This window comes from Zingiber officinale, chromosome 8A (assembly GCF_018446385.1).
Source record: "Zingiber officinale cultivar Zhangliang chromosome 8A, Zo_v1.1, whole genome shotgun sequence".
Taxonomy (NCBI): Eukaryota; Viridiplantae; Streptophyta; class Magnoliopsida; order Zingiberales; family Zingiberaceae; genus Zingiber; species Zingiber officinale.
In genome coordinates, this window is record NC_056000.1 from 5,039,697 (window position 1) to 5,060,987 (window position 21,291).

A 21,291-nucleotide genomic window follows, 5' to 3' on the forward strand; every position below is an offset into this window, starting at 1 on the left:
AAGATTGTGACGATTTTAAAAACTAACAGCTCTCAATTTAGATTGTGAAATCTAAGTTTGGGGTCATGGTCACACTCAAAAGGCTTCTAGGAGTGTAATGATCCTAATTTGAAATGATTCTAAGGTTCCCAAGGCCATCTACAAGTTTTAGCCAAAACTCACTAATGGACTTAAAGTGTTCAAAATTTCAATATTTTGACATGGTCTCAAAATTGTCCTAGGAACCCTTTAGTAGTGTTGGTGAGTAAGCATGACAACCTAGGCCCTTTAATGAGTTTGTGCCAAAATTGTCTCAAGACGCAATCAACTGAAGTCCTCGGATGGAGCACAAAAGTTTAGAAAACAACTGGCCAGTCAATTAAATACATAGAAGTCGAATGATTAGTTAGGATCAGTCAACTGCTAGTGAAGGAGGGGTATAATGTGAATTAGATACATATTTTGGTAAATATGAAATTTGGGTACGGAATTTGGATATTGGGGTAAGTCGGCTACATGGTTCAATAAAATGACTAAAAAGCTAGCAAATAAAAATGTACTGTCTCAAGATGAAATTAAAAGAGTAGAAGTTAAAAGACTAGCAACATTTCATTCGTTAAGTATTATTAAGTCATGACCCCAGGGGGTGTACATGAAAGGTTGGATATTAACCAAAATGTTTTTAGAAGCAGGAAAAATTAACTTAAAATGTATCGAGAACCAAGTTCCATAGATTTGACCCAAACGCTTTAAGTCGCAACAAAGTACTTACTAATATTAATATAAAAACCTCCAACAAAATTGGATTATAAGTTAAAAATCCAAAACTTACAATATTGAAAATGCATCTAGTTCAATGCAATTGTAAATCTAAACATAACATACAAACATAATGTTGTATAAAGTAATACCGTCTCTAAGACTAAAATCATATCATTATTAATTTTCAAAAGCGCTCCTTCACTACTATTAATGGTATTACAATCCTTGTCCCCGGGGCTATGGTGCTACGGTAGGACATCCAGATTGTCACCCAAGTACCCGCGGTTCGAATCCAGCTATGGCGTATTTGCAGAAATTTTTCACCCAAATGGGAGCGCAATTAGGGATGTAAATGAACCAAGCGTTCGTGAACAAGTTTAGTGTTCGGCTTGGTAAGAACTTGTTTATGTTCGTTTAATATACATAAGATTAATTAAACAAACAAGCTTGAACACATATGTGTTCAGCTCGTTAACGTTCGTGAACAATGTTCACGAACCATATTTATTAATAAAACTCTTTTCAATATGCTAAATAAACAATAAAATAAAATAAGATAAATAAATTTAAATTATCAATCTTAATAATCAATCAAACAATTAAAAGTTTCAAACAATCAAATAAACTTGAATTGAGAGCTTGATAACATCTAAACGAACCAAACTCAAGCCAAGCTTGAATTAAGAGCTTGATAACATCTAAACGAACCAAACTCAAGCCAAGCTTTAAACAAGCTCAAACTCATAAAAAATAAACCAAGTCAAGCTTAAACACTCATTTCAAAAGATTAGTTCATTTTAAGCTCAGCTCGGTTATCTTATCAAACAAGCTTTAACACCCCAAAGCTCAGCTCGGCTTGTTTACAGCCCTAGGCACAATCAAAGGATGCTGGGCTTCTGGGCTAGCCGCCGCGTGCGCTTCTCGATTTACCCTGGTGGCCGGTGGGAAACTTCCATGGAGCCGGCCCGGTCACCCCAGGGATAGTCAATGAGGCTAACTGGGATTATTATAATGGTATTACAATCCTTGATACATACAAATTTCAGTAGTAAATTACACAATTTAATTAGTAATAGGGATGGATAGCATGTAATTTGTTGTGTATGTAATTGAATTTCGAGAAAAGTATACAACCCATATGAGTTCATGTCGGCAGACTTCAAACATGGGTGCCAACACAATATGGTAATTCAAAAGGAACTCCGACTCAAGATCAATATGTTGACATAAAATGAAATTCAATCTTAGCAATCATTTGAGATGACCAAAAAACCCAATACAATGATTATTAGCGGTCATTAATGTATTTTGGTTCTAGGCCAACTCACCAGTCCAAAAAATATATGATATATTTGGATCTTGGATTAGATAAAGATATGTAATTCAAATTTATGAGCTTTGTTCATGAACATTAGCGAACCAAACTTATTATATTCTTGTTTATTTTGTAGATTTTATACTAACGGGCAAACATAAACAAGTACTTATCCAAACACCAAGGTTAGTCACTAATATCTTATTCATTTACAGTTTTAGTTAATCACAAAGCCAAAATCTAAATCATACTTCAAAGAGCAATCTAGATAACTGCAAGGTGGTGTTGCTTTCACCTAGTGGATAAGCACTGGTAATATGTGGCCTAGGCAAACCACATAGGAAGTCCAAGAGGATCCAAAAATAATAATTTGTACAATGTTAGTTGATGGCAAATTAGAGTGGAAGGAGAAAGGAGATGAAGAAAAAAGATAAGGTAAGTAGATAACTATATTCTTAAGTTCAGATTTATTGTTCCATATGAAATGGTACAGTTTTGATATTATCTTGTGTGAACACACGTTTAAAAAATATCAACATCATCCCAATTAATCTTGACCTATACTATAATAGTATTGCAAAAAGTGACGAATATTGACATGACATGATCCTCATTGGCATGATTAAAACAGGAACACATCTATGTCAAGGTATGTAATCCGGATAATTTATAAGAATGATATATTTATACCAGATCACTTAGTAAAATATGAGATTTCATATCATGATCAACATATATTGTATTTAGTCTTATTTTCTTATAATTATTTTGTTGTTTTAAAGTACAACATTCTATTTGGGACTATAATTGTCAAAATAATATGTATCATAGATTGAAATCTCGTATTGTGTCATGTTGCATGGTCAAACCATATTGGAAATATAAAAGGTAAACTATCAAAATTTGATATTGATCGGCAATCGGCATACTTAATCTAGTACAAATAGTTTGACAGTCCTCTGATTAGTCAAGAATGCATGACTAAAAGAAAATAACAAAACCTAGTAATAACTCAATGCAAATTGGGGAAATGTACCTCAGGCATTGTTATTCCTTTTTGTCCTTCAGCATCAACCATATCATATATACAATGCTCTAAAGGAAGCTCGACCAATTGATCAGTAATATGGGCCCTTTTTCCGCCAATAGTCACATTTTCTTTGTCAAAGCTATCATGTGAAAGCATGACCTTTTTAGGCTGGAAATCACTAGAATGGAACTTCTTCAGTAACCTCAAGCAAATAACGACCTATAAGAAAAAGAGAGAAAATCAAAGCATATGAGATCATACAAATTGAGCATGCAAGAAACTGGAAATAATTTTATAAGAAAAAAGAAAATAGTGTGTTTTTTTTATTAAAATTTCAAACATTCTGCAATATGGTTTTCATCCAGTGTCTCTTGTGGACTTAATATTTACACTGATTCTTGTATTGGCAGGAAGAAAATATCCCAATGAATATAAAATAAGGGAGAATATGTCAATGCATATCTAGCTTGCTTGACATCAAGACAAGAAAATGAATAACCTAAATTTAAATTTAAAAATACACTGATTAACAAGACCAATATTAAACCTAAGAACAGTTACAGTCTGATATTACTTCAGGAATTCGTCAGTATTAATAGGATAATTTGATTGAACCCCTCCCCTTTCAACTCCCTCCTAAAGATCTAATTGCAGATGAAATCCTTTTAGTTTAAGATTTGCCAAAAAGAAAGTGCCTTGTTAATACATTGTTTGTCCAATAGTACAATATCTCCAAGTAAATGGAATAATGTATGATGTCATTTATCATAGCAGGAATACATAACTTTGCATCAGTATATGCATTCCTGTTGAGATTACAGTTGAAAATTCTACAGTTGTGAATTAATAACAAGATGATATTAATTTAAATATAGATGATGAAATAAAACCCAATGGCATAGAATGATTCATATAGCCGACTCCACCTAGTGGGATAAAACTTAGTTGGTATTGTTGTTGTTGATATGTAATAGTTGTAAACTTCCAGAAGTATAAGCGCATGTTTCCTCCTCCGTATCAAGTAAAATTAGTTTCCAAGTCTTAAGTGGAGTCTGACTGCAATTTTGGTTATGATGAATTCATTAGCTAAGGCATGAGATGGTTCTGTAACTTTTGTTCTGTAAAACAAACCAAAAATTTACAGTATAAGCAAGTGCGGGACAAGCTAAGTTACAGCTATGTTATTTAGACTTGAAGACGGGTACTTTATTACTCATATTCTAATACATGTATGTAATATGGGTATACATATATGTAATACGGGTATTGATCCACACACAACATGCAAATTCTAGAAAATAGAAACATAGGAACTTGTCAAAAGGGTCCAAATTGAGGACACGAGTACAGGACAATAAAATTATATATATATATATATATATAATAGCAAAAATCAATCTTTTAATTTAATATAATCTAACTTATATTGCCTATTAATATAATATAGCATATACTATTATTGATATAGCCAACTTATATTCATATAGTTGTAGGATTGCCTATTAATCCTTATCCTAGAACTTAGATTATATAAGTTATCAAACATTTCAAGTTATAACATAACTTATATAAACTTCGTAATGTATAGGCATATATAATGTATTAATATTAAGTCCTCTCCAAGCCCACCTGATCCCCAACCTACGCAGCCCCTCTATTCCTTATTAAAAAGCCACAATGCTATTCCTCCGAAAGTGGGCACACAAAGCTTCATACGTAATAGCAGTGCTTTGAGCACTTTCACGAGCACTCCTCTCCTAGCAGTAAGAACCTGACATGCATCACCTCACACAATATTGTCATCTTCCTTGATGAGATACAGCAACAGGTAAGTTTCCTTGTAGTCTTCCTTGTTGAGATATAGCAACAGGTAAATCTCCTTGTAGTCTACCTTATCAAGATACAGCAACAGAGAAATCTCCTCAGTCTTGTTGAGATACAGCAACAACTCTCCTTATAGGCTCACTCTTCGAGACACAAAAGTAGTAAGTTTCAGTGTATTCTTTGTCGCACTTGATTTCCATCTATGGAAGACAGAATTCAGCTCATCAAACATGCTTTTTCATACTCATGGCTGTCATGTAGTGTTGTGTCAGCACAGGTATGGAAGGGTGGAATGACAAGTCCGACTAACACAGTTCTGGAATCCCAGAAGCACCACCTTGTTTTGCAAGGAACAAAATTAAAAGAAACCACCAGAAAGTGACAAATCGGTCAACAATGTTTGCTAACATGGAAAAAGCACAAGCAGAAGAAAATCAAGAAAATACAAGCTAGATGAATCATGAAAATAGTTGATCCTCTAATGAAATTCTTAATCAGAGGACAAAAAAATCAGCATGCAATTTATGAAGATGACAAAGTATTGAATTACTACACAATATATCCAGCATCCAACAGTAGCAGTTCTTACCCCACCATTCACCTCTGCTTGAATTTCTTCCACAAGATTAGCTTCCTTCAACCTTTGTAATATCTATAGCCGTGAATTCAAAGAAGTCACCAAGGAATAATGTTTGTTAAAAATTAAATTGAGTTGCACATAAGTGAGTCAATTGTTTGGTCTAAATAACTTACAGCTCTCCATGCTCTATGCCCAGCTCCCTTTCTGTAGCCAAGAGACTTCTTAATATCTGATACAACAAGAACCTTACAAGAAGCAAACAGAAACTATCAGAAACATCAGTCTATGTTTACACTCTTTGCATGATATCAATATACACGACCAAACATAGTTGACCTTTTCACATGCTTCTTCAAGCTTCTCACAAATGACTTGCATTGCGGGTAGGTAATCCTTTATGGAGACATCATGTTTTGAAAAATCACCAGAAGCATAACCAAAATTTGCAGAACATCCATCAATATCTGCTGTACCTTCCAAAATATCAGCCCTTGTAATTTCAAATCTCTGTTGAGAATTTAGATTGAAATTTTTTGCATAACGGGATAAATGTAGTAAGTTGGTAGACACGATAGAAGTATTTGTTGGGGCATCCTCCCCTTTAGTTCCAAGCTCTTTTGCCCTAACAATAGTTGATTGTCGCACGATCAACTGTTGGGATTCCAGGTTTCTTACTATGTAAAATAAATTGTTGCCTTTAATGCCAAATTCTTTGCCAAGTTCACTCTGGGTGACTCCTTTAGTCCTGCAGAGGTGTGTGCTACATTTCAGAGAATTTTGTATCTAAATTCATATGCAGAGGGAGAAAGACAGTGCAGACTGCCTAAAAGTAAAAGGAAAAGAGGAAAATATGTTTATGAGCTTCAAATTATCACAACAACAACAATCACAAAAAATGGATTTTACTCCAACAACGAAGCAACTAGGAGAAACTAATGCATGATGCAAAAAGAAATTTTTAAATTTTTAACAAACCTCAACAAGTTGGATCCCAAATATTTGGCACCAGCAAGATGAATATCCATACCATCTTAACCATGCTCTCCCATTTTGAATATTAATTATATAAATAAAACACCTAGTCAATGGGTTTATGCATATTGAACGAAATGTGGATGCTTGGATTCATATGTTTACTTCTTATAATTCTTCGGAAGTGGCAAATTCAGAAGTACTTTTGAATTTGCCTCATTCATATCTCGGAAGGAATGCAACAAACCTACATAAGACCCCAATGCAAGGGGGATCATAGAATTGCTTTCATTTATGCTGCACTTAACTACCCATGATAGTAATATTTATTCTATTTACCTTGTATATTGACCACATGCATCATGTCACTATTCTCATCTCTGTTTCACTATTTTTTCACATTGTTAAAGGTATTGAAGCTATCAATCATTAGGTGTAGTAGGTTTAATGGCTAGAGTTCAATAGAGGGAAAAGATTATAACTAACTAACCTAAAGTAGTTGAAACAAACATGACTTGATGATCATAACGAGGTGTAGTGGGTTTAGTCTCATGGTGGTATTTAAGGTTTAGGGTTATGTCTTGAACAATATTAATATAAGAAATACAACATTTCCTTTCCCCAAATTTAACAAAGTGTTAGACAATGTCTTAGGGTTGATGGTTTCTACAATATTTTGCCTAAATCTTCAATTTCTCATCTATCTAACTTCCTCCCTTCACTTCTCAGAAACAGTCTCTCTTCCTGCTATCTGCAAACCACAAGCAATGGAAGGCGGTGGCCTCTTCCCCTTCATTGCAATCCTCTTTCCCAATTGCTACCGCAACCCATCAGATGCAGAAGCAGAAGAATCCTCGCCGTCATTGGATTCGCGATTTGAATATGATCTGTCAAGCAAACTAAAATTTGTCGGTAGTAAAAGTTATTATTACGTGCAGAATTCTGAATTTGAACGACAAGTAAGATCTGTAATTACTAATACACTAACTGGCAATCAACAATTTTATGTCTTCAGTAATAGTAGCAGGGAAAAATCCGCTAAAGGGCATCAGAAACAGATTAAAATTGATAACCAATGTGAACCTGGAGGAAGCCAAACGCTCCAGAGCAGCTCTCTGAATCTTCGAAATCTCTGAAGAAGAAGCCTTAAGATCATAAATCCCTAGGAAAGCATCTCTAAGGTGGTCCTCCGCGACTATCCTCGCCCCAATACGTTCTGCTCCCTCGAAGGATTGAATTAAAGGGTCCTGGGAACTGAGGGCCGTGCCATCAGCTTTAACCCGAAGCCCAGGGTGACTGAGCAGACGGACCCAAATAGCTTTCTTGACGGCCTCGCCTAAGGGAAGGCCCGCAGCCGAGACGGAGGGACGGAGGCTCGGCCAGAGCTCGCTGACAGGAATTCCGGCCGCTGCCCGCGCGCAGACTTCTTCGACCAGTACGGAGAGGATCGAGTCCATGGAACGATGCCGTGAAACTCCCTAGGAAGAAGTTCCTGATCAAATTAAACTAGAGAATATTTTTATCATTATAATTTATAAAATCTAGTAAGGTTATCTGGTGGCAAAAGATAACCCTACTAAATTCAATCAATTTTTTTTTTTAAAAAAAAGTATCAAATTAATTTATTATTTCTGAATATTAATAAATATTTAACAGAACACAAAAAAAAACAAATTGCTTGTATTAAATCAATAAGTTTAATAAATATTTAGCAGCGAGGGTATGGCGGTGGCGGTCTGTAGCGTACGTAGAAGGAAAAAAGAGGACGATCTTAAAAATACCTAATTTGTATTAAATCAATAAGTTTAAATTATTAAATTTATCTAAAATCAAATCCAAATCAATCTCACAAATTTTATTTGAATTGCTCAAATTTCGTATCGGATGATTTTGTCTATTTATTATTTTTATTTATATAAAATCCAATACTTAACTTATGATATGCAAAGTATAAAAAAGTACTATTTTATATTAAAAAAAATGAACAAGGTATTACATTTTTAAAAGAAAGACATCACTTTGTTTTTAAAAAAATTACTCCTTTGATTTTGATTTCTACAGGAAGTAAGCAATGGAATCAATCCACGGATCAGTTCCTATCGCGCCGCTAGTGCTGATCTGTGGCGAATACTTATAATAATCTGTGGCGGAAACTGATTAGTTTGTTTTTGCACGATTATTGTTCAAAAGGCTCGGGCACAATTACCTTATCGCTTTTCCTTGCACGATGGGTTTGCTTTTGGTTGTTATCTATTTGCTGATCTTTTTCATGCAACCAACCAAGACATGACAGACTGAGGATTTCGATCATACAGCTATGGCATTTCTCCTTTCCTTCCCACTTTTTTTTTTGGCGCACCTTAACAGCAAGCATGAGCATGAACCTGCTTTTAAGTTGACTGACTTCGATGAGAAGACCCCGTCACCGCCTTCTAAGCTCACTGTCATCGTCATCTAAGTTGATTGATTGTGCTGATCAGAAGACCTCCTCTTCACCGTCTTCTATATCGACTAACAGACTGGTGATCGACTCGCGCGCACTTCTCTTCAAAGCTCAACAAGGCTAAGGTGAGTCTCCTTTTTTGGTTTTACATGATGTAGCTCCATCAAATTAACAGGTCTCCAACAATTGATCAGTGATCAATGAAACGTACTGATATCTATATGCCCAGGGATGGCGTGGGGGAAAGTGTTACTGGTAGTACTTGCACTCGGTACTACTTGGGGATCTGCGGCTTCAACTGGAGCACAGCAGATGAAAACGACGTCGACTAAAAATCGAACTTTTACACTCCCATCCAACTGTCCAACAAGCTGTGGCAATATCAGCATCCAATACCCTTTCGGCATCGGCAATGGTTGCTACCTTCCCGGTTTCAACCTTACCTGCCGCAAGCAAAACAATCGCACTGTGTCAGCCCAGCTCTTCATGGGTGATGGCACACTCGAGGTTACTGGTATAACTTTATATTCAGGGTACGTGTCCTTCAAATTGCCAGTGATCAGCATGGGCGTCAACCAGAGTTCCATCACCACCCCACTGATCGATCTGAAAAATTACCACAACTTCAACTTTTGGGCAACAGACAACTTTCTGTTTGTTTCTGGTTGCAATGTTAATGCCAGTGTAGTCGATCTCGCCGACAATAACACCATCATATATAATTGCTCTACCTTTTGCTTGGATGTCAGTCCAGATTTGTCGCCCTTCGTGATCCGGCATCAAAAGTGCAGGGTTCGGATTGGAAACGAACTTCCAGACCGTGTCTTCTTAGGAGTTCGTTTAACTCGATTCAATCAGACTCGGTTGCATTTGACTAATGCCACTCCCGTCAGCGCCTACATGAGTTCCTCGATCGGCAGCTTGGAGTCTAAACTGTCTTGGTACATGGACGATCACTCTTCGTGTACAGAGGCAATGAACGATACGGGGACCTATGCTTGCATAAGCAGCAACGGTGAATGCACCGATGCCCTTTCTGTTGACAGGGATGTCACCGTCGGATATTATTGTCGTTGTTCTGGTGGAACTGAAGGCAATCCCTACCTAACTGATGGCTGCAAAGGTAATTAACAACTTAATTAATTTTCTTGAGTTCATTTAGATTGGAAGAATTAATTAATGATGCTTCTATATATGTTGCATTGATTATAAGGATCGTCAACAGACGTTACAATTGCCAATATATATCCAGCCAACAATTGTACGAGAAAATGTGGAAGTGTGGATATACCATTTCCTTTTGGACTTGATAATGAATCGGATTGCTACAGAGATTCATTGTTTGCACTAGTTTGCAACCAAACAACGAGCCCTCCCGTTCTCCAGTATCAGGACAAAAATGTGAGCAAGGTAGGCGTGGAAAGGGGAGAACTGTATCTTATGGAAGTGAGAAATTCATCAGAAGGCCTTACTCTCACTGAAGGGCATTACGTATACAGTTGGTTGATCCCCCATCATTCCTGCGAGAATGCTAGAATGAATAAGTCGCTCTTCGCATGCGTAAGCGAGCACGTCGAATGCCGCAACATAAAAGACAGCAAAGGAGATCAATTGGGATACCGTTGCGGGTGTGAGAAAGGTTATACAGGAAATCCGTACATAATGAATGGATGTCAAGGTACCTAAAAACTTCTCCCTAGCTAAAGTTTTGTTTTTTTGTTTTTGTTTTTTTTTTTTTTTTTTGTGCATTCTAAAAGTTTCTATACTTCCGTAGGAATTTTATGTTCTATACAAGTCTATGTCATCAAAAATATGTCCCAAGCGCACCGACAAATTTTAACAAATTAACAAACGAAATTCCAAAAAGAATGAAACACAAGCAAACCAATTAGTACTACAATATATGGTAACAAAAAAATATCAAAAGGAACACGAATTACATTTATTTTCTTGCTCATCAACTACATCAATCCACTAGAATGTAAGTACATATGACCATTCTCAAAATATATGTTGCACTCTAAAAACTTTAATATTTAGGTTCAAAAGCTATAGCTTAGGTTTGAGGGACCTCATTCACCATTAAAAGGGGTTTAGAAGAGACTTCGAATTTCTGCCTACTTTTGGGAAAAAAATAGCTACAAGTGCAAAACATAAATTGTAACTCCATTGTTAAAAAAGTTTTAATTAATAAATTTCATGTAAAATCGCTTTGTTTTTTAGGTCTTATTTTTCATGGTATTGGTGTGCATGATTAACTCGCCTATGTTTTTATTATTCTTTAGATATCAATGAGTGTGATACTCCTGAGAAATATATCTGCAAGGGGATTTGTAAGAATACAGAGGGCAGTTACAATTGCACGTGTCAACCAGGAACATATGGTGATCCAATGATCGGAGGGTGCATCCCTCATACCAAGAAGAGAACAGTTACGTTAGGTAAGTCCTTGAAACTTGAGAATGAAAAGTTAGGTTTGGTTAAACATACATACACCATGTGATCAAATCAATTGTAAAAGAAAAAAGAAAAATGAAAACAAAGTGCGACACTACTAAAAGTTAGCACAACACTATTAGAAGATACAAAGGTAGACTGTGTTATAAGATGTAGTTCATAACAGGTATCACCAAATATATGAGACTTATGAAATTTAATTTTCTTATACATGGTGCAGCTCTCATCATCGCAGCAGGCAATGTGTGCCTACTACTCTTGTGTGCAATGTTGGTCATCCTAAGTAAAATATGGAAGAAAAGAATGCAAAAGCAAATAAAAGAAAAGAACTTTCACCAGAATCATGGTTTATTGTTGCAACAACTGATCTCTACAAGTGAACATGATGCTGAGAGAACTAAATTATTTCCACTGGAAGAGATAGAAAAAGCAACAAACAATTTTGATGAAACTCGCATGCTTGGTTGCGGAGGGCACGGAGTAGTTTACAAAGGAATTTTAACAGATCAACGAGTTGTTGCCATAAAGAAATCCACAAATCTGAGAAAAAGTGAGATAGATCAATTCATAAATGAGGTAGCAATTCTTTCTCAAATTAATCATAGGCACATAGTGAAGCTTTTTGGATGTTGCTTGGAGACTGAAATCCCCTTACTAATCTATGAATTTATTTCAAATGGAACCCTATCACATCATCTTCATGTTCCCAATGGACAATCTAAATTATCATGGGATGATCGCTTGAGGATTGCTACAGAAGTTGCATGCTCACTTGCCTACTTACACTCGGACGTTTCTATGTCTATTTTTCATAGAGATGTTAAATCGTCAAATATTCTTTTAGACGATAATTTGGTTGCAAAAGTATCTGATTTTGGAGCTTCAAGATTTATTCCACTTGATCAAAACTATGTAGTCACTGCTGTACAAGGCACCTTTGGATACTTGGATCCTGAATATTATCAAACAAGTGAGTTGACAGAAAAGAGCGACGTATATAGTTTTGGAGTCATTCTCCTAGAACTTTTGACAGGGAAAGCTCCTATTCACAAAAACGAGCATGGCAATGAGGTGAACCTATCAAAGCAGTTTCTTCAAGCAATGAGAGAAAATCATGCTCTTGATCTTGTGGAGGATCATGTTTTGAAAGAAGGAAAGAAAGAGGAGCTTTTGGAAATAATACAAATGATAGAAATGTGCTTGAGGTTGAAGGGAGAGGAGCGGCCTACTATGAAAGAAGTCGAGTACAAATTGCAAGGGCTGAGAAGGATCAGAATGATGAAAAAGAGGCTATCTTCTTTTGCAGAAGACAATGAAACAACTGAGAATAACCTCAGTGATGCATTTGATCCTTCGACAGAATTGGTAGACCAAAGAAATCAAGGTACTTCTACTAGTTACAGCTCAGAGAAAGACCTAATGTACCAACAACCAAACTCACCTAGATGAGTTTGCTTTCTCTAAGCATCATGTCTCTACTGCTTGTTGTCTAAACCAGCAGGAAAGCTCTGTAGACTATCATTATAGTTGATTTGTTGTGCAAGCATGCTTACAGTGACATGTGAATTTCTTCCAGGACACTTTCTGTGTCTATGGAGCTAGTAGGATGCATCATAAACTAAAGTTGGAGTGTGTATGCTACAATTTTTTATGTCAAAGTTTGTGTTTGCATAATGTAATAATTGGTATTAACTTCATGAGTGCTACTCTTTTACATATAACAGATCTCTCTTTATGACTAGGCGTTAAAGGGCAGTCCGGTGTACGAAGCTCCCGCCAACACGGGGTCCCAGGAAAGGGTCTATTGTACGCAACCTTACTTTGCTTTGCAAGAGGCATTTTATGACTAGGTGTTATCTATGTATATTTTTGACAGAAGGCATGTACATATTTTTATGAAAACTTTAGTTTTTTTTACTGATGATGGTGAATAGTGACATCAAAATTCTAGAGTTGCATGAACAGGAGATGATATGGAAGCAACATAAACCGTGGTGCATCCATTTCAGGTAAAACTACTTATTGAACAAGCCAGCCACCTACTAAACTTCCATTGTTTGAACATAGTACAATTTATGTTTATCGAATGCGCATAGTATAATTTGTATTGTGCCTGGTGGAAGTTACATCTATGGCAGCCATGACATAGTAAACCGTGGTGCATCCATTTCAGGTAAAACTACTTATTGAACAAGCCAGCCACCTACTAAACTTCCATTGTTTGAACATAGTACAATTTATGTTTATCGAATGCATAGTATAATTTGTATTGTGCCTGGTGGAAGTTACATCTATGGCAGCCATGACATAGTAGAAGTTGTATTGTGCCTATGGCAGCCATTTTGACATTTTTTGGCAGCTATTCACATTACTTTTTATCTCCATATTCAGAGATAGAAAGATAGAATGCAATGCAGAAAAGCAACAAACCATTTCAATTAATATGCTATCATTTGTTACTTTCTACTCTCTTCTTCTGTCACTCATCTAACTGTGTTTTTTTTCTTTCCTTAAAAATTATCAAAATTTACACTATCCAGAAATTGACAAAACTGAGTACTTGGTATGCGTCCAAATGTGGCATATCGAGACTAATTTTCAAGAAGCATATTATAACTAGTTTTAGCAGTGAAATAAGCATGCAGGGGAAAAAAACATTAAGGAGCAACAAAACCTGCATCGAAAGGTTTTTTCTCAAGTAGAAGCCTTGAGGTCATAAATCCCCAAGAAAGCATCTCTAATGTGTCCGGTGATCTTCGCTTAGGGGTTCTCCCACTATTTCACTATTGATGGTGCCCCTTGGGAACCGGAACAAGAATTGATGTGCATCTGAGATAGAGTTCGGGCAAATCACCCTCCAAATGAAATCAGCGGCGACGCGAGGGTGAGAGCGTAGAGAGACCAGCCTTACCCTATCGTCTTCTTCTTTTTCTCGTTCTTTCGCAGTTGAGGGAGCAAGGGGCAAGGATGCTAAAACCTTGCCCGAAACCTATTCCTTTTCCCAGGGCAGTGGTGAGCAGAGGCGGAGGCAGCGGATACGGAAAACACCGAGAACAGTGTCGTAAGAAGGCGCTTTGATGAAGAACTGCGCTGGCAAAACTGTGCTTTATGTAATTCCAACTCCGCCTTCACCTTGTCACCGTCGTCGGCGATAGGAAAAGATTCATCGTATTTTGCGGAATCTCCAAAGCCCGACCTTTCGAATTTACCTACAAAGGTGCAGACTGCGGAATCTCCAACTCCGCCTTCACCTTGTCACTTTAATTAATTTTATCTATATTAATAAAAAAAATCCGCAATTTACCAAACGTGGTTTTACATGAAAATGAGCACAACAATACCATATTTTACCCTCGTTCTCCTCTCTCGATCTCCTCTCTATTTGCCTACTCATTGTTTTTGCTCTTGAGTGGCACATCTGTCATGAAAAGTCATCTTGAGTTTCGTAACTAGGAGATCCTAATGGCCCCAACGCCAGTGAGGGTGATTGGAAACTCTCGTAGAAGCATGACTCCGGCTATAGAGCCATCTACTTCACATTAAATTCACACAACGAGCATTGTAAAGGAGCCTCCTTTGATGAAATTGATCATGATAAGGAGACGATTGAGGCGGTAGCGATGGATAATTTGAAAAATCCTAGTTGGGTCAACCCGGACATGAATGAGAAGGACATCGATTTTCCAGAGGCGAGTATTGATTAGGATGGATATGGATTTGATGAGTTAGAGGAGGAGAAAAGATTACCTCTTGGTAACCAAAATGTTGAGCTTGGTAGCGCTAAAGCGTCGGAAATTGTTGAAAAGATACACGAATATGAGGAGGGTGAAGTAGTGGGTACCATAAAAATGAAAATTGAGAAGCCAGAGGAAGAATGGTGTGAAGAACATGTGGAGGTTGAGGACATTGGCTTGCAGAATGATTTGCTTAAAAGACGTGAGAAGAAAGTGATAGCTTGGTGGTGCAAGTCTTAGAGATAGAGCCGTCAATTTGGATTAGGCTCGTCGGATTGGCCCGCCCCGTCAAATAATTTAAGCGGGTTGGGTTGAAATTTTATCAATCCAAGCTCGCCGCGGGATGACCCGCCGTGGGCCAACTCGCCTAGGTTCGCTACAGACTTGGGTTGACCCGCGGGTTGAGAAACACATATAAGCTAAGTTTTATGTCAATTTATTATATTTTTTTGTTATAATTTTGAAATAAAAATAGTACTTTTCATCCAACATAAGTACTTGTTTATATTCATTTATATTTAAAATGTATGTTTATGGATACATTTGATTGATAAAATCTTTCTGAAGTAAAACGTTGAAGATATGAAACATTTTTTTGTAATTTTTTGAAAAAATTTTGATGGGCCCATAAGTTGGCCCGCCAAACCCTCAACCCACCTTAGATTGAGTTGGGTTGAAAATTTTCCAGCCCGCCAAGTTGATGAGTTGGCCTGCCCCGCACCACCAAATTAAATGGTAGGCTTGCCATGGGCCAACCCGCCCTGCCATGGGTTGGCCCGTCTGACAACTCTAATTTTAACCTGGTGTCAAACCAGTCAAATCCTACACACTTGGTAGAAAAGGTTAGATCAACAACACATTTAATTTTAATTCATTTATCATTCATCAAAACTTAGGTTTGATCATTAGTACCAACTACACCAACACAAGGTTCCTTTATGAAGCTCCATAAATTTTTTCCAAAATTTTTTAGCGGAGTTATAGATGCCAATTTGGTTGACTTTCTAAGACAATAGTATGCTTAGCAGATGAAATTTTGCTTTACAGTTGGTCACAAAGTTGGTCTGCTGCTTCTTGTTCCAAAGGTGCTCTTCATTTTCTTCTCCATTTTCATTCTTTGGTACTTCAAAACCATATTTAACAGTTAACAAATTATCGAAATCAGTTTTTAAAAATACCTCTATTCGATGCTTCTAAAGCATGAACTCCCTTTCAAACTTTGGTAGGTGAATACTTGATTCGGGCATTATTCTTATTGCTTTAGTAGCCGGTTAGTCCTTCTAAAGCACGTGAACTCTGATACCACTTGTAAGACCTAGTGGAATGACTAGAGGGGGTGAATATCAACCTACAAAAAGTTTTAATTCTCTTGCTAATTGACTTTGGCAAAGACACACTAATTATGTAAAAAGAAATAGCATAAAAGTAAAGAGATTAAAGGATTTATCTGGTTACAAACTGGGTAGTTGTTAATCAAAAGTTGTGGAAAGCATACTAAGAAAGTTTCTTCTTCAACGGAGATTGAAGGTGGAAAAACCCCTTACAATAATTGGAACCTCAAAATGAAATTCAGAATTGAATATACAGTGTGTTACTTTACAACTAGTTCTAGGAATCTATTTATAGCCTACTGGTCTAAGTGACCGTTTTGCTAACGTGACAATTCGGGATGCCTCCAATGTTTTAGGGCACCTCCAATGTGCTGATTGTTATTCTCGTCACAACAGTGCTTTAGCTGATCTAGCAAATTGGAGGCGCCTTAAGTCATTCGGGGCACCTCAAGTTATTTGGGGTAACTCGAGTCCCCAATGGTAGGTGGAGCCCAGTGCTTATCACTTTGCAACTGCTTTGATCATTGGAGGTGCCTCGATTGATCTAAGGAGTTTCGACTCCTATTCATCCGAGGCACCTCAGGTCTTTGAATCGGCAGAGTGCCTCCAGTTAATTAGAGGCGACTTGAATGGTCAACTTCTAATTGACCATTTTGTGACTCAGCTCGCTTGGGTGATGCTTCGGGCATCCAGAGTTGAGTTCACTTGAATCTAATTCCATCCTTCTCCTTAAGCAATCTTTCTCCCTGGGTTCTCGTCCCTCGGATGCACCTCGTATGTCCTTCGTCCCTCTAATGCACCGAGCTCGTCGACTCCCTTCCCGTATTATGCTTCTCGCTCACTGCATCTCTCACTCAATTTCTTATATTCCTAAGTCATTGTACACTTAAACATAAGATATCAAATCCGCAAGGCCTAACTTAACTCTGTTGATCAATATCAAAACTAACCCGAGGTACTTACAAGTGGAAACTCCCGTTTGAGCTTCTAAAGTTATTTGCTTTGCAACTTAGTATCCATCAATTGCTTTTTTTTTTCCTTTAAAGCTATTCCATTTTTATTATGCTACTATCAAATTTAATTGCTAAACAAATGTTAGGTAACATGTCAAGGACTATCTTTTAATACTTGTTCCTCTCCGTAGAAGCCACTTCAATCTCAGTTGAAAACCCAAGCAATGCATCTCAAAGAAGACTTCTCTGTCGTGAGGCACTTTTCGATTCTAAAATCTCAACCGCCTGCTGGTGAATTGACCTTATGGTCAGTTTTAACCCTTTAGTGAGACGTTTTAAGATTTTTCCCAAGGAGAGTTGGTCCAACAAGGCTTGAGATGATCTTTCCTATTAGTTGTGGAGCTCATCCAGACATCCTGAAAAGTTACCTTTTCTAGGAAACTCTAAATCCCTAATTGCTCCTAGAAACTCATTTTCTTTATCACTAGGTTTCATCTTTCATGCATGTGCAATGGTTGTCTTCCTTTTATTGTTTAATCTTATATTTGATGTTGGTTAGTGTTTGAGATTAGTAATGGATGTTTTGTGCCTCTTTATCTGTTTATTGAAAGAGATTGATTGTATTATCTTTCGAGCAGTTTGTTTATTTATCTTAAGGAGCTCAAAATCAACAACACCATGTTGCTAATTTCTGAAAATCAACAACAACATGTTGTTGTTGATTTTTGACCAAAACTTACTGATGGACCTAAACAGTTTTGATTGGACTCATTTAAGGTTTTGTAGATTTCTAAGGTTATAAGGAGTTCGATAGTGCCTTCATTGCTTATTTCGACTTATACGAAGGTGTTAAAATATTATTAGAACAATCAGCATTAAATCTGTAAAATACCGAAAAATGGCAAATAATGATAAGGAAAATTTTCAGAATTTTTAGAAATTTTTTTGGAATTTTACGGGGATGAAAACTGGGACTCGGGAAAGCCTGTTTAGACTACCCCGTTTTAACGAGGAAATGTTTATTTTCTTTAAATCATTTTCTTTTCTTTTCTTTTCTTCTTCTCCTCTCCCCCGCGTGCCCTAGCCTCCCATGTGCTCGCGCCGTCTCCTCTCATGGTCGTTTCTCCCCAAACCGCACGCGACGGTTTCTTCCTCGCGATTAAGGCTCTTGGCCAAGGGAAAGCCTCACCTCCGCCTGACTCTTCTCCCTCTCATCTTCCCTCCGAGCCGCACCACCCAATTCCTCTTTGTCGTCGGCCGATCCCTCTTCCTCCTCCCTCACGGCGCCTCTACCCTAGATCGGCGCCGCACGGAGCAGCGTCGACCCTCCACAGATCGCCTTTCCCTGTGCCCTAGATCTCCCGTCGACGCCTCCTCTTCAGCGGCACCCGAGCATTGCCGCCGTCCGCGTGCCCTAGCACTATCGCCGGCCAAGACCTTCCTCCGATCCCTGAGCAGTGTCGGTTGCCGCTCCTCCTCAGCCTTAGTGTCGGCACAAGGATTGGGTAAGGCATTTCGATTTTGATTATAAGTTTGTTGAGGTTTGGATGCTAAGTGTGTTCATTAATTGAGGATTTAGATTACACTCTAGTAATTGAAAACTAGTGAGAGTAATTGATGGAGAGTGTGAACGAATAAAGTTATTAAACTTGAAAGAGTAATATTACAGTTATTGTATCTTGTTCTGTGATGTATATGTGAAGTATTGAAATAAACTGAGTAAGGGATTTTGGGGACGATGTGTTAAAGTTTGATAAAGTTGTAGAAGTTCGAGATTTAATGTAAATGTATTACACAGAGTTGATCTTTGATGTCGATTGATTATTATGTTGGCGTGCTGCCACAGATAGGTTGTTTGTTGTAGTAGAATATCAAATATCGAAGATAAGTAAAGGACACCAAGTTTGTGAATACGTTGTGTTGATGTCAAAGAATAAATGGACTAGCAACAACTAAGGCTGTGAATTGAGGTGAGAGGTAAAGAATTTGGATTACTAGTTGATACATGATTAGTGTGATTGATTAGTTAAATGTAGGTCTTGATCTTAGATGTAGATCATGGTTAGATTTGATTATTTTAGATGGTTATGCATGTTGTAGTAGGTTGATAAATAGGAGGTTAATCAATAGTCGTATTCGATTATGATTATCCTAAATAGGTTTGAAGATTTGATTTAGCTAATTAATTTATATGTAATTAGCTAAATCTGTATATCATGTATTACAGGACTCTGATTCGAGACGAGCATCTCGATGTTGAATTTGACTGGATTGGACCTGCTATTGGAGGCGGGTACCTTGACTTATCTTTGATAATGTCATGTTGATATGTTTAGTATGTTATAACCCTTCGTAATGATTATGTTCGTCTTTGCTTCGGTTGGTCACTACCCGATACCTGCTACATACTTGTTTTGTTTACTTATTATGCACTTTATGTTAGTACCTACCTGATTATACATGCTTATAGGGGTAGTGACACAACCACGTGTTTATTATGTTCAGGATCTAGATTTTTATACCTTATCTGGTCTGTGTACTTTTGATTGGTTCATTGTCATATGATACACATTATATATATATATATATATATATATATATATATATATATATATATATATATATATATATATATATATATATATATATGGATATTGCTATGCTGTTCAGGATTCTGTCATGCTTAGTGTCATGCATCATTCGCATGATTGCATGCTGTGCGATAGTCTGTTCCATTATTGTTGAGTACATCGCCAGTTTCATCTCTGTCGGTGCTCCGTTGGTCCGCTCATGGGTAGCATGACGCAGCGTGGTAGCATGTCAAATTTGCTCGATGGTGCTCCGTTGGTCCGCTCATGGGTAGTGTGATGCAGCGTGGTAGCACGCCGGGATCCCTCCCCGTCATTGTGCATCGGGAGATGAGAGCATTGCGCTCCCCCACTTATGATTTGGGGTAGGATGATAGATGTACTCCGACAGCATCTCGTCCACTCGGTCACTCATCAGGAGTAGTGATGGCAGAGTGTATGGTTGTCACAGTCCTACCCACTCGGTCTCACCATCGTGTGTGAGATGGCTGACTGGCGTCAGGGGTGACCAGGACCCATCATTGGCATCATATGCATTTATGCATTTACTGATTATGTTTGTTGCACTTATATGCTGTATTTGGATGGATACATATGTTTGACATGCATACATGATTTTTGATACTCTTGGTCTGATGACCTGACTATTCTGATAGGAGGCCCTGGTGAGTACAGTTCTCTTCAGCCTTTTTCTATTGTGCATTTCCAGATTTTGTCCAGGAGGTTGTACTCCATAGTTATTACTATTTGTTATAGTTTACTATACATGTCAACTGGTATCTGTTGAGTTGTTGAACTCACCCCCCGTGGACACTATTTTTTTTTCAGGTACCAAGTTGTTATGGAGTCGCTTGGAGTATCCTGTCTGCCGGTTCCCACGTCACATTAGAATACTTACAGTTTCCCTTTATATTTTATTTGTTTTATGTGTCAGTGTATTTAGCTCTATGCTCCGATTTTGTTTCTGGAGTGTTGTTGTTGTTATGTGGTATTTTGTATTGTTTGTTGGTTGTGTAAGCCTAGTCGGCTAGCAGTCTTATATTTTGGTTTGTATTTGGTTTTCTATTGTATTCCACTGTGTTTGGTTTGGTACAACCGAGTGGGCTGTTAGATCTACATATAATTGTGTGGTTGTGTTTTTATTGTATCATCCGAGTAGGCTGCATATAAACTGCGTGGTTGTGTGTATGTTCCAGCCGCCTGTGGCTGATGTATACTGTGTCTGTAGAAATATTTCAGATTGTCACCCGTACAAGGGAGGTGCTGTCGAAATTTCTTCGGACAGAGACTTCCCCGGGGCGTGACAAAATCTCAATGTTGGAA

General features: G+C 37.5%; 1 protein-coding gene and 1 pseudogene across 3 annotated transcripts; one reads left to right on the forward strand and one right to left on the reverse strand.

Annotated features, from left to right (window-relative positions):
• LOC122009812 overlaps positions 1-7,967 on the reverse strand; it is a 29,410-nt pseudogene extending 21,443 nt beyond the window's left edge.
• Positions 7,968-9,816: 1,849 nt separating this feature from the next.
• LOC122012051 (putative wall-associated receptor kinase-like 16) lies at positions 9,817-13,669 on the forward strand. 3 transcript variants are annotated; one of them, XM_042568507.1, is made up of 5 exons: positions 9,817-10,028; positions 10,131-10,583; positions 11,191-11,346; positions 11,583-12,746; positions 13,105-13,669. In XM_042568507.1, exons 1-5 carry the CDS (start codon positions 9,851-9,853, stop codon positions 13,206-13,208), a joined length of 2,055 nt encoding a protein of 684 aa, XP_042424441.1. In that variant the 5' UTR covers positions 9,817-9,850; the 3' UTR covers positions 13,209-13,669. The 3 variants fall into 3 exon arrangements, with proteins under 3 accessions (XP_042424441.1, XP_042424440.1, XP_042424442.1); XM_042568506.1 differs by having other exon boundaries at positions 10,119-10,583; positions 13,105-13,668; XM_042568508.1 differs by lacking the exon at positions 13,105-13,669 and having other exon boundaries at positions 10,119-10,583; positions 11,583-13,083.
• The last annotated feature ends 7,622 nt before the right edge of the window (positions 13,670-21,291 follow it).

Coding starts and splice junctions, on each gene's coding strand:
- LOC122012051 (XM_042568506.1), top strand. CDS start 9,851: ATGGACGATCACTCTTCGTGTACAGAGGCAATGAACGATACGGGGACC. Junction 10,584..11,190: donor CATAATGAATGGATGTCAAG/GTACCTAAAAAC, acceptor ATTATTCTTTAG/ATATCAATGAGTGTGATACT. Junction 11,347..11,582: donor GAAGAGAACAGTTACGTTAG/GTAAGTCCTTGA, acceptor TACATGGTGCAG/CTCTCATCATCGCAGCAGGC.